General features: G+C 29.6%; 1 protein-coding gene across 2 annotated transcripts; it reads right to left on the reverse strand.

Annotated features, from left to right (window-relative positions):
- Positions 1-11625: 11625 nt before the first annotated feature.
- LOC136202211 ((DL)-glycerol-3-phosphatase 2) lies at positions 11626-16353 on the reverse strand. Of its 2 annotated transcripts, none has more exons than XM_065992712.1 (6): positions 16156-16353; positions 13779-14003; positions 12596-12656; positions 12335-12482; positions 12133-12212; positions 11626-12048 (listed from the first exon to the last, which is right to left on the reverse strand). In XM_065992712.1, the coding sequence occupies exons 1-6, from the start codon at positions 16331-16333 to the stop codon at positions 11916-11918; spliced, it is 825 nt and encodes a 274-aa protein (XP_065848784.1). In that variant the 5' UTR covers positions 16334-16353; the 3' UTR covers positions 11626-11915. The 2 variants fall into 2 exon arrangements, with proteins under 2 accessions (XP_065848784.1, XP_065848785.1); XM_065992713.1 differs by having other exon boundaries at positions 13779-14049; positions 16156-16293.
- Between the last annotated feature and the right edge of the window lie 208 nt (positions 16354-16561).

Consider the following 16561-nt stretch of genomic DNA (forward strand, 5'->3'; position numbering starts at 1 on the left):
TTTTATCGCATTTCAATTCTTTGTATTGATTTGTTTGTTCCAATTCAATTGATTACCTATATGTTTAATATAGAGATTTCTCAATTGTAATTCATTTCCAATTTCATGTTTCAAACACTTATTCATCAATAAAATACCAATTTTCACCAAATCTTGTGTCAATTTCGCATCTTTCAATTTCTTTATTTTTCACGTCTTCAATTTATTCACATTAGCTTAAATAAAACAATTTATCTAGCAAAGTTTCTATAACGGTGCTAGAGACCCAAGAGGGACTTTTTCAATCTTTGCGTCCCTTGCCAATCGTTTCGTTTAGAATTCAATTTTTGACGCGCAAATCCATAAACTTAACCAACTTTAATAATTGAGAAATAATTTCTCTGGCACGCCCGCACCCTAACCACACGTGACAAGGTTGAAATTAGCATATTCACAAAATATCGCTAACACATATATATGAATAAATGAATTTGAATAAAATGTTATTTAGGAATATTATGGAATGATTCGGGTATGTTTCTATTTTGATTTTGATTCTAATTAAATTCAAAATAACATTTTGGATTAACTATTTTTCTAATTAGAAATCATAAGCGCGAGATTATTTATTTTTATAAAATTCATTTTTTAATTCACATGTATAACATATACACGAAAATAAAATAATTTTTAGTTCCTTTTAATTTAGAATCGTACCGCGTGTGTACAAGGTGATTTATTTGCAGTTCACCTATCATTCATATATATGATCGAGGTGCTATGGTGGTCTCGGTAGTTTGACAAAAAATCTAATTCGATGTAAGGATGGAAGAATGAAATGGTAAAATGGTAAAATGTATGATGAATCACATGTAATAAAGATAAATAAATACTTAATGCAAAAACAAATATTTAAAAATTATATTGAGATTAATATGCTAGTATACTCGATTAAGTCGTTTATTGGTTAATTAATTAATCGAATTAACCGACGGGTTTTTGACTAATTGATCGATTAGCTTAAATAAATTACATTAATAAGAGCTAGTCGTTTCGGTTAATGAATTAATTATGAACAAATTAATTACTTAATTTTTATTCACTTTTCATTTGCAAAATGAAAATGAAAATGATTAAATAGGGAAAATTGAGCGGGGAGGACCTGATTGAGGCGAATTAAAACGAACATGGGCTAAATTAAAGCATAAGCGAATGAAAGGATGAAATAAAAACAAAGAAATGATAGATCTTATATGTAGATCACTGCATCTACGTGGTTGCAAAAGAAAGGACTTCGATCCAAAAATTCGGAAGAGGTTAAATGATGAAGAATGGATTCCAGATGCTTCTCTGCGAATTTGGAGTTTCAAGAAGTATATGTATATGTTTGTGTTATTAGTACCTGTAATGGTTTGTTTTGCTCTTTGTAGTCGTTTTCTTACCTATATGGATTTTGCTTTAGGCATAGCCTCGTGTAAGGTTTTATTCCTTACTTTTCTTGTTGTACTTGCAATTTTCTTATCAATGAAATGATGTACTCATTTTCATAAAAAAAAATAACAAAGAAGGGCTTTATTGAAATTGTATTGTACATGTACGGGCCGAATTGAAAGCGGTCGGAACAACGGGATGAAATTAAAAATACAAAGGTGTGTAATTGAGGCGAATTAAAATTAATGTGGATCAAATAAAAACCTAGGAAACGACGGGGCTGAATTGTGAACCAGCAGAATGGACTAAATCGGGAAAGTTCCTAACAAGCGAGGTCGAATTAAGAGTAAAGGGAAGTTGGGGGTGAATTTTGAGACGAGAAAGATCTTCATTGTTAGATTCGATTTGGACCAAAGGTGGAGATTAAATCTCCTATTCACTGTGTATATATATTAGTGATTTTAGGTGCCATTTGGTTCACGAAATGGAATAGAATAGGTTTTTGCAACGAATAGAAAATGAGAAAATAGAATAGGTATTCTTTAGAAATAAATATTCTTATGTTTGGTTGATGGAATGAGATGGTATGAAATAGCTAATGTTATTGTTCAAAAAACAACTTTACCCCTCCAGTGTAATTTTTTTATTTATTTTCAAATTTTAATTATTATTATAAATTATTCAAATATTTGATATATATTATTGAAGAAAAAACGTGAAAAATGAAAAAATGAAAAAATGCGGAAAAAACATGAAAAACGGTACAAACGTGAAAAACGTGAAAAACGGTTAAAACGTGAGAAACGGAAAAAAAAACCAGTTAACAGTACAAACGTGAAAAAACCCCGTAGCTATTCATGTTTTTCATGTCAACTTTTCTAAATTTTTACCTTTTTCACGTTTCACATTTTTATCGTTTACATTTTTTAACCGTTTGCATTTTTTTTATTTTGCACTTTTCATGTTTTCTAATTTTTTACATTTTCTAATTTTTACCATTATTCAAGTTTTCCAAATTTTTCCGTTTTTCATGTTTTCTAATATAAAGGGATGTCATTTAAGAGAATTAAAATGAGTGGAGATCAGATTAAAACTAAGGAAATAACAGGGGTTAAATTACGAACCTGAATGGACTAAACCGACAATTCTTAACAATGTGGGTTGAATTTAGACATGATAAAGATATCCACTATTAGATTCAATTTGGTTCTACGATGGAGATCAAATCTCATGTTCATTATATATTAGTGATTTTAAGGTTTTAGAAACCCGCATTTCCCATTTGAGGTGGTCGACTACATTATTCTCTCCTCACTCATTTCCTTTCACTACAACTCTCAAACTTTCTAAACCTAATCCATGCTGATTTCTTCTCTACTTCACTAATTTCCTTTCTCTACAACTCTCAAAAAAATCTATTTAGGATTTTGATAAACTTCTATAATTTCTCACCTGTTAGAATTATGACTTCCTAAAATAAATAAATAGCAATTTATTATAATATATTAACAAATCCTAAACTGATTAGTAAGTGGAGAGTCTCTGGTTTTTTTTTTCCTTTTTTAATAATTATCATCTCCTCAAATCACAACATATTTTTTATTTGAAATCATACTTATAACATAATCTAGATATTATATATTTTACTAAAATTAGTTTTTTATTCATATATATATATATGAATAAATGAATTTGAATAAAATGTTATTTAGGAATATTATGGAATGATTCGGGTAAATTTCTATTTTGATTTTGATTCTAATTAAATCCAAAATAACATTTTGGATTAGCTATCTTTTCTAATTAGAAATCGTACTTATAACATAAGCGCGAGATTATTTATTTTTATAAAATTCAACATGTATAACATATACACGAAAATAACACGAAAATAAAATAATTTTAGCAAAAGATTACTTTGAATGCGGTATGGAATAATTCGAATAATATTGCCATTTTGAATCGTACGGAATAATATATAATAGCCCTGTACAAAAAATTTAGATTTAAGAGCTTTGCCCCCATTGTTGGAGAGGAAAAAAAGCTTGAACAAGAAAACTTAGCTCCTAATCTATCGAGACAAAGAGGAAGATGATAGGGTATAATTGTAATTTCATTTTATTTATTTTAAACAAGATGATAGGTTACAGTTTCCAAGATAATGACAGCCACAATCAAAAGTTCTGTACATGTACTTTTTCTAAACACTTTTCTCGGTTTTAATGCTATATTTTGCAATATACAACTAGACCTGGCAATTGTCGTGTTTCGTGTCAAAATCGTGTTATCTTATATTTATGTTCTATATGGTTTTATATGTTATAAATGCTAGGAAAATGATTTTCGTGTCAATCGTGTTGTGTCAGTCGGGTTGGCTCTGTAATCGTGTTTTCGTATTTTAAGCCCAATGCTTGCCTCTGTTTCATATTTTTTTCATCAACAATTTTTTGTTAAGTATTTATGAAATTTATTTTATACTATTTTCTTAAGTAATTTGTCATATTAAATTTCAGATTGACATTAGTTTTATTTTTCAGAAAAGATTATGTTTTCTTAGTTATTGTTTTAGTTTTTATATATCAAATCATCTAGGCATTACATCCATTTAAGTCCCCAAATTAAAGTTTTAAGGTCAATTGGGATCTTAAACTATTAAAATCACCGGTCTCTAAACTAAGCAAAAATCACCAATTTAGTCTCCATCTTATCGTAAAATTAGAAACTTTGACTATTTGCTATAGACTGTAATAATCTATGTGTTGAATGGATTTGAGGAAGAGGGTTCGAAACTGTTCAACCGAATGATTTTCAATTAGGTCTCAATTGATTATTTTACTTATAATTGGACTCAATTGATGGTTTTTGCTTAGTTTAGAGACCTAATAGATGATTTTAATAGTTTATGGTCCTAATTGACTTTGAAGCCTTAATTTAGGGAGCTAAATGGATATTATGCCAATAATTTAATTTTAGTTTTTACATATATCTCATCTAATTGATGTATTCAGTAAGCTTGATCACGTCTTATTTGAAGAGCAATTCCAATTTTCAAAAAATATTTTTATGTTCTTGCATTGCAAAATAATCAAGTGGATGAAGTTAGGAGCTTTCATCTATTAAATTTATTTTGCTAGTTTACTTTTAAATTAATTGTTTTTTTCCTATGCAATATTCTATTGAAGATTAAGTACTTTACCCATTTGATATTGATACGTTGTAATTAACTAGTTTATTTATATGGTTATTGTTGATTTTTCATAAAAAAAAAAAAAAAAAAATATTTTACTAATATAGTTTGCCCCCACTGGTAAAAATTCCTAGATCCGTCCCTGCGTACGGCGTGTGTATGAGGTGAATTTATTTGCAGTTCACCTTCATATATATGATCGAGGTACTATATGGTGGTCTCGGTAGTTTGACAAAAAATTGAATTTGATGTAAGGATGGACGAATGAAATGCTAAAATGTATGATGAATCATATGTAATAAAGATAAATAAATACTTAATGTAAAAACAAATACTTAAAAATTATATTGAGATTAATATGCGAGTATACTCGATTAAGTCGTTTATTGGTTAATTAATTAATCGAATTAACCGACGGGTTTTTGACTAATTGATCGATTTAATTGTTTCGATTATTTAGCTTAAATCAATTACATTAATAAGAGCTAGTCGTTTCGGTTAATGAATTAATTATGAACAAATTAATTACTTAATTTTTATTCACTTTTTTCATTTGCAAAATAAAAATGAAAATGATTAAAGGGTCTTTTACATAAAGACATAAATGATAAAAATATTTATAATTTAATCAAATTAATAATTTTATTAGTATTATATCAGATATATCATTTTTTATTTTAAAACTGTCAAATATTTTTGAATTTCTATCATCTTTTAACATTCTCTAACCATTTCTAACCAATCATTTATTGATAACTACCTAATTGACAAAATACAAAATATGATTTGCTATAGCTGTAAATTACTTTTTATAAAGGCTTTTCTGTATAATTTCCCCATGATTAAATAGGGAAAATTGAGCGAGGAGGGCCTAATTGAGGCGAATTAAAACCAACATAGGCTAAATTAAACCATAAGCGAATGAAAGGATGAAATCATAACAAAGAAGGCCTTTATTGAAAGGGAAAATTACAGAGAAATTCATCTTTTAGAAACTATTTACAATTATGTCAACTCATAATTTTATATTATATCAAACTATTAAAATCAGTACTTTTAATATATTTTAAGGATTAGAATTTATAAATTAACAGTATAGAATATATTTTTTAGGGTTTATAATTTATGAATTTGAGTCTAGAATTTTTAAACTATGGTGTAAAATCATAATATATAGAAAATAATGACATATCAAGAATTAAGTTTGGTGATATGATTTAGTTGTAATTTTATACTTAATTATGATATTCATGTAATTGGCCCTTATTGAAATTGTATGGGAAATTTACACAGAATTTTAGATTTGAAAAATTATTTACAACTATATCATTTTGAATTATATCAAACTAGTAAAATCAGTATTTTTAATATATTTTAACGATTAGAATTTATAAATTAGATGTCTATGATATATTTTATAGGGTTTAGCATTTATGAATTGGATCTATAATTTTTAAATTAGGATGTAAAATCATACTTTATTTGTAATATATAGCAAATAATGACATATTAAGAATTAAGTTTGATAATATGATTTAGTTATACTTTTATAGTTAATTATGATATTCATGTATTTGACCAAATTGTATTGTACATGCATGGGCCGAATTGAAAGTGGTCTGAACAACGGGATGAAAATTTACACAGAAATTCATATTTGAAACATTATTTACAACTATATCGAGTAATGATTTTGAATTATGTCAAACTAGTAAAATCAGCGTTTTTAATATATTTTAAGGATTAAAATTTATATATTAAGTGTCTAGGATATATTTTCTAGGATTGAGGATTTATGAATTGGGTCTAAATTTTTTAAATTAGGATGTAAAATCATACTTTATTTGTAATATATAGAAAATAATGACATATTAAGAATAAAGTTTGATAATATGATTTAATTGTAATTTTATAATTATTTATAATATTCATGTAATTGACCCTGCAATTGAGCCGAATTAAAATCAATGTGGATCAAATAAAAACCAAGGAAATGACGGGGCTGAATTGTGAACCAGAATGGACTAAATCGGGAAAGTTCCTAACAAGCGAGGTCGAATTAAGAGTAAAGGGAAGTTGGGGGTGAATTTTGAGACGAGAAAGATCTCCATTGTTAGATTCAATTTGGACCAAAGGTGGAGATTAAATCTCTTATTCTCTCATATATATATATATATATATATATATATATATATATATATATATATATATATTAGTGATTTTAGGTGCTGTTTGGTTCACGAAATGAATTAGAATAGGTTTTTTCAAAGAATAGAATAGAAAAGAATAGAATAGAATAGAATAGCTATTCTTTTATAAATAAATATTCCTATGTTTGGTTTATGGAATGAGATTGTATGAAATAGCTAATGTTGTTGTTCAAAAAACAACTTTATCCCTCAAGTGTAATTTTCTATTTATTTTCAAATTTTAATTATTATCATAAATTATTCAAATATTTGATATATATTATTGAAGAAAAAAAGTGAAAAATGATAAAACGAACAAATGTGAAAAAAAAAACATGAAAAACGGTACAAATGTGAAAAAACCCGTAGATATTCACGTTTTTCATGTTCACTTTTCTAAATTTTTACCTTTTTCATGTTTCGCATTTTTATCGTTTACATGTTTTAACCGTTTGCATTTATTTTATTTTATTTTTTGTATTTTTCATGTTTTCTAATTTTTCACATTTTCTCATTTTTACCGTTATTCAAGTTTTCCAAATTTTTCAGTTTTTCATGTTTTCTAATATAAAGGGATGTAAATTTGAAGAGAATTAAAATGAGTGGAGATCAGATGAAAACTAAGGAAATAACATGGGTTAAATTACGAATCTGAATGGACTAAACCGAGACGGTTATTAACAATGTAGAGTCGAATTTAGACATGATAAAGATATCCACTATTAGATTCGATTTGGTTCTACGATGGAGATCACATCTCCTGTTCATTATATATTAGTGATTTTAAGGTTTTAGAAACCCGCATTCCCTCTTTGAGGTAGTCGAGTACATTATTCTCTCCTCACTCATTTCCTTTCTCTACAACTCTCGAATTTTCTAAACATAATCCATGGTGATTTCTTCTCTACTTCACTCTCTGTGGTGATAATATGCAATGGTCACTTGGAAACCCCCTTTCGAACGATTTTAAATGGTTCCCTTGGGATCCTTTATGAGATCGAGGCATATTCATATGCGTTTTACTTGATTTCAGACATTTCCCTCAAACGGTTAAAGGATTTGTGATTAGGAGTTTCACTCACTCTCAAGAACTTTCAACCGTTTTTACGTCTTGCGGTTACGAGTTTCACTCGTTTTCAAGTAGTTTAAGATGGTTTCACTTTATTATTTTGGCTGCCTAAAGGTCAATAAGTTTGTGGTTCAAACATGTAAAGTGTAAATCATTCTTATACTTATCATTTATGTTCAATATTCTTCTTTTCTTCTATAATCCATGCTGAATCTTTTTAGGTGATTGAATCTTTTCTATTTTGAATGTCGTTCGGACAGAGAATATCGACTTAATACGAGTCGCTCGTCATTTAAAAAATGAAAAAAGTTCTTTTAATCTGTTTTTTTTTAATCTGTTGATCTTTTTTTAAATGCAACTAGTGATTTTAAAACTTTGGAAACCATTTCAAACATAAGTATAGAGAGGCAACAAGATTAGGTTATTGATATGAACAAGTATATATACAACTGAGAGACCAGACCTTGGACCAAACTCTAATTAACATAATTACAAATATATAGCAATATATATAACATATATATACATCTATCAACATGCATGTTTCTATATCAACAACAAGTGTTCAGAAACATTTAAATTAGTTTGGTGTTTGAATTACTTCTATATTTATCAAGTTTTGTTCAAATTTGTTTTCCAATAGATTGTTAAAAAGTATCAATCTAAATTTCTTCTTCAACATAAATTTTCACCCTTATTATTGAACATATATAAAGATGATTTCACAGAATATCATTGAACATGAATTTGTATTTTATGATTTAAACATATGAGAAAAATCACTATTTTGACCCAAATTTTAGAATAGCAATTTTATTAATACATAATATTTTGTATAGATCAATGTCTTCATTCTTTTTAAGAAAAACCTACGATATGATGGAAAATTTATCCTTACGAGAATTAAAACTCTGTTTTTTTCTTGGTGTGTTGATCTTTTTATAAAATACAACCAGTGATTTTAAAACTTTAGAAGACATTTTGAATGAATTTATGAATTGTCACTTTCTTTAAACATAAAACCAAAGTTTTTAAAAATTAAAACAAATTTCTGATTCTAGAATTTCAGATTGAAATGAAGGGGTAAAGATTATAAATATGTAATCTAGCACCTATATCTTTAATAGAATTTCAATAAATGAACTAACAAACCTTCCGTAAATACACATTTTGATTTGTCCAGTTCAGCTTCCATCTTCTTTCTATAAATATGATGGTCCCACCTTTATTTATAGTAAAGGAGATGGAAAAATAAACCCTAAACTTCTAAGATTTTCTATGTGAAATCTCATCTTTATTGTTGCTTCCTCTTACGAACACTTTTCTCCTCCTTTCATTTTTGCTTGTGAGTGGGACTTTCGGCCTCAAGCCTTTGCTACCCAAGATTTGGATCTTGGTTCTAATTTTGAATGAGGATGTCCAACTTGAGTCAAGAACGTTTTACAACTCGTCCCCTGTTTCTTGAGAGGTTTACGTACTTTGCCTCATCCTAAATCATAAAGATGAGCAAGTGTTGTCTATGGAAATTAACGCCTTTTGTAAATCTGTTGGGACTCCTTGCCAGATCAACTCAATTGCATATTCCATAAACTCGGAATCACATGGTAACGTGAGAGGTTGATTGCTTGTTACTCCAAAGACTTTCTTTGCCATATCCAATAGATCCGTAATGAGTTCATTTCTAAGATATCCTAAAGGAAGTGAAAACCTCTTTTGATCTACCGAGTACACAACAAAACAACTCTTCACAATCGACTTGTTCCATTTTCGTGCTAATTTGAGAAGATTCTTGGAACTGAACATCATGCCAAAGAAAAAATATTTGAAGAGAGAAAAAATAGTGAATATTGATGTATCCAATGGTGTGGAATGATAATTCAAATAATGTTTACTTCCTTTTTATAAGAGTAAAAAATGCAAAATTGACTATTTAGGATTCTTAAAATTAAGTCCTATAATTTCTCACATAGTAGAATTAAAAGTCTTCCTAAATAAATAAGATTGTTATTTTGTCAAAATAACAATTTATCATAATATATTAAGGAAAGCCTAAATTGAGTAGCAGTTCTGACTACAATTCAAAAATCTATTTAGGATTTTGATAAACTTCTATAATTTCTCACCTATTAGAATTGTGACTTCCTAAAATAAAAATTTATTATAATATATTAACGAATCCTAAATTGACTAGTAAGTGGAGAGTCTCTGATTTTTTTTTCCTTTTTTAATAATTATCATCTCCTCAAATCACAATATATTTTTTATTTGAAATAGTAGATATAACATGATCATGATATTATTTATTTTACTTAAATTAGTTTTTTTATTCATATGTATATATAATAAATGAATTTGAATAAAATGTTATTTAGGAATATTATGGAATGATTCGGGTAACTTTCTATTTTGATTTTGATTCTAATTAAATCCAAAATAACATTTCGGATTAACTATTTTTTTAATTAGAAAGTGTACTTGTAACATCCGCGCGATATTATTTATTTTTATAAAAATTCACTTTTTAATTCACATATATAATATAGGTAGAGGCTATGCTTACTTTCAGTATGGAATAATTCGAATAATATTGCCATTTTGATTTGGATCCTAATTAAATCCAAAATAACGTTTCATGTTAATTAGTTTCTTTTAATTTAGAATCATACGATGTGTGTACGAGATGATTTATTTGTAGTTCACCTTTCATTCGTGATATATACTGAATTTGTGCATGATCGAGATACTATGGTGGTCTCAGTAGTTTGACAAAAAAAATCTATACAATATTAATTATATATTAAGTACGTGTTTAATTGTTATATTAAGATTAAATTATTATTAATTATTAACATAGATAAGAGGGGAGAATTAGGTTAGGGGAAGCTAATTGATTTTCAAATTATAGTTTAGGGGGCTAATATGAGCTATATGCCAATTATGAATTCTACAATTTTATGTTTTATCAATAATTATTGGGTTAAGGTGCAAAAATACCCCTAACGTTTTGGATCAAAAGCAATTTTACCCCTAACGTCTAAAATGGTGCAATTTTACCCCTAACGTTTGTAGCCAAGAGCAATTTTACCACTAACGTTGATAAATTGGTTCAATTTCAGAAATAATTCATCAAACTGTTTTCTCGGTCATGAATCTTATCATCTACACTTCACATGTGCGTCATTTTATCAGTAACAAATCATAAACATATGTTGTGAAAAAAATAAAAAAAATAGTAAAAAAATATACCGTCTTTTGTATGAATTAGACAAAAAAAATTCAAAAGATTCACCGAATTTATAAATATTAATCTCCAATTCTATTATTAAATTACAAAAGACATGAAATCTTTTTTTTTGAATGAATTGATATGCAATTGGTGTAAAATAATGAACAAAAATATCTGCGTTTTATAATAGTGTCTGAAATTGACCCAAATTACCAACGTTAGGGGTAAAATTGCTCTTGGCTACAAACGTTAGGGGTAAAATTGCTCTTGGCTACAAACGTTAGGGGCAAAATTGCACCATTTTAGATGTTAGGGGTAAAATTGCTCCTGACCCAAAACATTAGGGGTATTTTTACACCTTAACCCATAATTATTTTATGTATTTATAATTTATTATTATTTTTATGTTTATTATATTTTTTAATATTTATAAATGACCCTATATTTTAATATTTACACGTTTCCGTTTCCTATGTTTTTTAGAATTTCCGTTTCTTCATTTCCGTTTCCGCTTCCGTGCATCATAGCTAACACCACATCAAAATAATGAAATGGCCAATAACATAATCAGTCCTTAAACTTTCTTACACCTTGCATATGTGACAATATGTTTCGAGCATAATGCGTACAAATCTGATCCAAGTTGAATAATATTTCTGGATATGTAATTAACCAGAATAAATTATACCTTTTCTTGTCATGGATTGAGCTCATCCGGCTCCAAGAATATCAATCTGATGAAAACTGAATCATACTTGCCAGTAATGGATATCCATAGCTAATATATAGTCAAAATCCAAGATGTGTCTTGAGTAGCAGGCATGCCTTATAAGTTTAGCTATCTGCATTTTCAAAAGGAGGCAAGCCCCAATAGCTAGGGTTGAAATCCAGTAGTGAGCTCAGAACTTGATCTGCTGTCTCATGATAACAACTATCCAGCCTTGGATCTGGAACCATCACCGCGTTCCTGGGTAGTGAATGTGACAAAATGTTAATCATTCCAGACAGACACCCAGTATATGTTGGAAGATTTACTAAGCAATGTACTTACATTCCAGCATTCTTAGCTGCAAGAACACCTGAAGGTGCATCTTCAAAAACAAGGATCTTCTCTGTATCTACTGGACCACCCTAAGAATTTACAAAATTGAACTGGTTTTCGTTTGTATATGTTTTGAAAATCAATAAAATGAATCTATCAAAAAGACAACATCCAAGCTGACTTTTTATGCCATTAACTGCAACAAATTTACCTCAAATCTCTTGGCCGCAGCAAGGAATATATCAGGAGATGGCTTGCCTTTTTTAACTTCTGGATCATCTCCGAGAACAATGTGATGCATCAAGGAGAATAGGTCACCGTGCCTTTGTGTTTTCAACTCAAAATGCCGTTTATGAGAACTGCCAAACAGATCTTATTCAGAACAATAATAGAAGCCAAAGTAAAAGCTGCAGTAAAAATATGAAGAAAACAATCATAAAAATGATAACAAATGAACCAACTAAAACCATACCCAGTTGCCACGCAAATTGGTATTCCTTTTGCATGAAGATGCCTGACCAAACGGCTAGCTCCTACATTAAATTTCAGAGTTAATTATTTGGATTGCAATTGAACCTACATTATGAGAAAGAACATGATTTTGGCACATAGAGCTGGAGTTCCTATGCACTACAGTCTATATCCTTATGCCAACTCAAGCATTTGCAAGCCTAATCTGAAACCAACAGAGGATGATTTTACACAAGCATTCAAGGAAGTAAAGCTACTCCCTCCATCCCACAAATACTACCTTGTCCACTCATGGTTTCCAGCTCAAACGAAAAGCTCAAAGTAACTTCCATTCTCTTTCTTTCCATTGTTCCATTTTGGATGATTGCAAAGGCAACAATAGACTATTTCCTAAATTTAAAAAAAAAACAAAAAAAAAAAAACTGGAAAACCAAAAGAAATCCTAGGTTAGTCGTCCTTTTCCGGAAACTAAAACGATAACCTAGTCCAACTTTATTATCTCTTTCACCAAAATAGAAGACCAAGTAGATCAATCTAAAATCTTATCTGCACATCCACCTAAATACAAAACACCACATGCAAAGCTATCTTTGAATGAATTGCATCCCTTATCTTTTTTCTTGAAAAGAATACATATGCTAGGAATATACTGCAAATTTAAGTGTCCTTTGAATAACTCATATCCGCAAAGCTTATTCCAAATTTCCACAGTCAAAGCTATCTTTAAATGAAATTATCTTCAGTTTTATTGGATTCTGATGGCCTCCAGTCTTTTCTCTGTCTTCTTTTTTTTTTAACATAATAAATGAAAAAGAGAAACCATTAGTATATTTTTACAGTGAAAGGTCCCAAATTGTAAGTGAGATAATTTTAATGATTCTATTTGTTAGTTTATTCTTTTTATCAGTATACAGTTTTACTGCATCAAGTGGATGAACTGCTGCCGTGCTTCCTTTTCGACTGGCAACCTAATTTTTGTTTGCGCAGATAAATAAAAGTAGACACAGAAATTCTCAAAGCTTAAATCCATATGCATCAAAGAAGAATAATGTTCCAAGAGTTTGGATTAACTATTGATCCCCACCAAACTCCTTTGCCGCTACTCTCCCCCATCACAACTAAAAATAGGAGAAAATGAAATAAATCATGCAGATAAAGACACATATTGAGCATATAATTATTACCTGGCATCAAATCACTTGTTGGAAACATGCTCCGCAGCATCTCCTCTCTTTCTACGAGAAAATCCTCAGCCGAAAGAGAATCACTTATTCCAGTCTCCTCAACAAAAACATGAGCTGCCTCTATTGCCTTTTTCCCCATCATTTTTGCCTTGAGAGACCAATCAAAAGTTTTATTATACCTAGCAAGTATGATTTCCTGGACTTCAGTATAGAATTTCTCTGTATCTGATATTTGGAGCAGTGGTAAGCTCATTAGAGTACAGTTCATTTCCTAATAGAAAGATTCACAACAGCAAGGAATAGGTCAGAACGATGAAAGTGCAAAGATGGGAACTATGGGATCGACAAACTGGGTCCAGATCTGAATTCACTTCAAGAGGAATAAGTCCTGCGATTGTTATTTTATTCTATTTGCAATAAAGTACGTTATAACAGTAAAACTTCGCCTCACAAACCACAATATGGCAAAATTAAGAGATCTAAGACTATTTCTTTTCTTAACATTAACAGCATTGTGATAAAATACTATGAACATCTTTTGCAGTGCCACATGCTACAAATAATGGGATTTGTAACTTTTGGATTCTCCAATACCACTACCATCACAAGCTAACGAACCTGCCTCTTGTGAATTGAATTTTGCATCATTTTAATATTTTAAAGCATAAAGTATCTTGAAACCCCTAGATAATCAAGGATTTTGGCAATTCAGCCCCTGATCAATTATTTTGTTACATTAAGGCAGGATATATCAATAAATATGTTGAACCCTTATATATCTCTCTTTTCATCTGTTGGTTTCAAACACCATTGGAAAATGATAGGAGTTTTAAACTACTGATATTGCAATATAGAGGAATTTCAAAGTGTTCTTTTGGATTCTTTTAAGACGTCAACTGGATAAGATCTTCACTTGGATGAGGATCTGCATAATGCTAAAGCAATAAATTTTAATCAAGTAACGTGATTCACAAATATGTATATATATAACAGCCATAAAAATAAAAATAAAATGAACGGGTCCACTAAATTCTAGGGTTCACTATTATGATCGCTATGCTTCTTTTCAAAAGTTCCAGACTCATGCACAAGAGGAGAGTTGCAAAAGGTGTTGACATATATATTGATAAATGATCAAGGGCTTAATGTAACTAAATAACTTACTGGAGGCTCAATAATCAAAACCCTTATAGTTGAAGGGCTTCGGGATACCTTATCCCTATTTCAATTCCATTCCTTTCAGGCCATCAAACATAGGTATTGAGTCCCAACCCAAAGATGGTGTATATAACCAACCTCCCAAATTAATAATAACTAATGAAGCTTCGGAAAAAAATCTGCAAGGTTCAAAGTTATTTACATTTTGATCCCCTTTTCAAAATCCTATAGTTTAAATGATGAGTTTTCCAAACTTCAATACTTGTTCAGGATTAACTATACAGGAAGTCAAATGTAGTGCAGTGCAGTTTTGCTATGACAAGCTATTATGACCATTCGGCCAAACCTTAGGAGGTCATCTTCACTTTAATTTGAAAACCTTGAAGAGCTTATAATAAGACATAGATAATAGTAGCAAGCATCATCTGCCTGAATGAATGTGTTTGCAGTTAGCCAAGTGCTGACCTTCAAAAAGAAGCTCTAACTTTGACATTGCAAAGTAGAAATAGAGATTTAGGAACTAAATAATGATGTTGATTTTTAAGGGTTATTCTTCAAATGTTGGAAGTAAACTAACTAATTGTAGTTTGCAAAAGCAAAAGTTGCCACCAGGAATCAATCAGTTGTAGAGCAAAAAAAAAATCCTCCAAATCAGTTTTTCAAGCATATTAAATTGGAAATGGAAAGACCACTAGTTATTGAGGTGAAAATAAGGAGGTAGATTAAAAGACGATAAACCTTTCAAAGGATTTGGCTTCTACTGTATACATATACTGACATTGTGAGAATTAGAAGAACACAAAACAGGGGGATAAAAAAGCAATCAGAAATCCATTATCTCCTAACTAATTCCTCATTATCAAGACAAGAACACCTAGATTATAGAACGACATATCAGCCACATTCAATTTCCAGCTCATAAACCATATTACATCTAAATCTGACCACATCAAGTATTAAACAAGATGTTCCTAATTGAGTAGTGAAGTACATTAATCCCAAATGAGATCTGCCTGAAAGAAAAATTAACCAGTGTACCATTCTATACATTGTAAAAGTAGAGCATAGAATGTAAATCAGACTCCAAAATCTAACCGGAATAGATTTATAACAAACGCAGAAATAATCAACAAAAAACATAAAGCAAGCATATACAGGCTAGAAAATAGACATAAAAACGAAAGTGAAAACATGAAGACGAAATGTTCGATGAAATTACCGAGTAAGAGGCCATCCATGTCGAAGATGACATGAGAAATAGGTGCTTTCACTGAAACTGTAGTTGAGGAATTGGCCATCGAAAAAGTACCTGTGCTTATAGAGGTTCGAAGATTTGATCGAAGGAGTTTGAGATGATGGCTTTGCCAAAGCGTTGAGTGATACTTCAATACAAACATTAACAGCTATGATAGGGTTCGTTAAGGAAGCTAAATGCCTAAATTACATTCATTGCCCATCAACTTAATCTTACTTTTTTTTCTTTAGACAAAAAACATCCTGAGGTCCCTTATCTTTCATTGTTTGGTGCATTAAGCCCTCGATCTTTCATTTAGACACATTGAGCCTTTGATCTTTCATATATGAGTGTATTAGGTCCTTTTGTACATCAATTCATATATGGGTGT

Source organism: Euphorbia lathyris, chromosome 8 (genome assembly GCF_963576675.1).
Source record: "Euphorbia lathyris chromosome 8, ddEupLath1.1, whole genome shotgun sequence".
Classification (NCBI taxonomy): domain Eukaryota; kingdom Viridiplantae; phylum Streptophyta; class Magnoliopsida; order Malpighiales; family Euphorbiaceae; genus Euphorbia; species Euphorbia lathyris.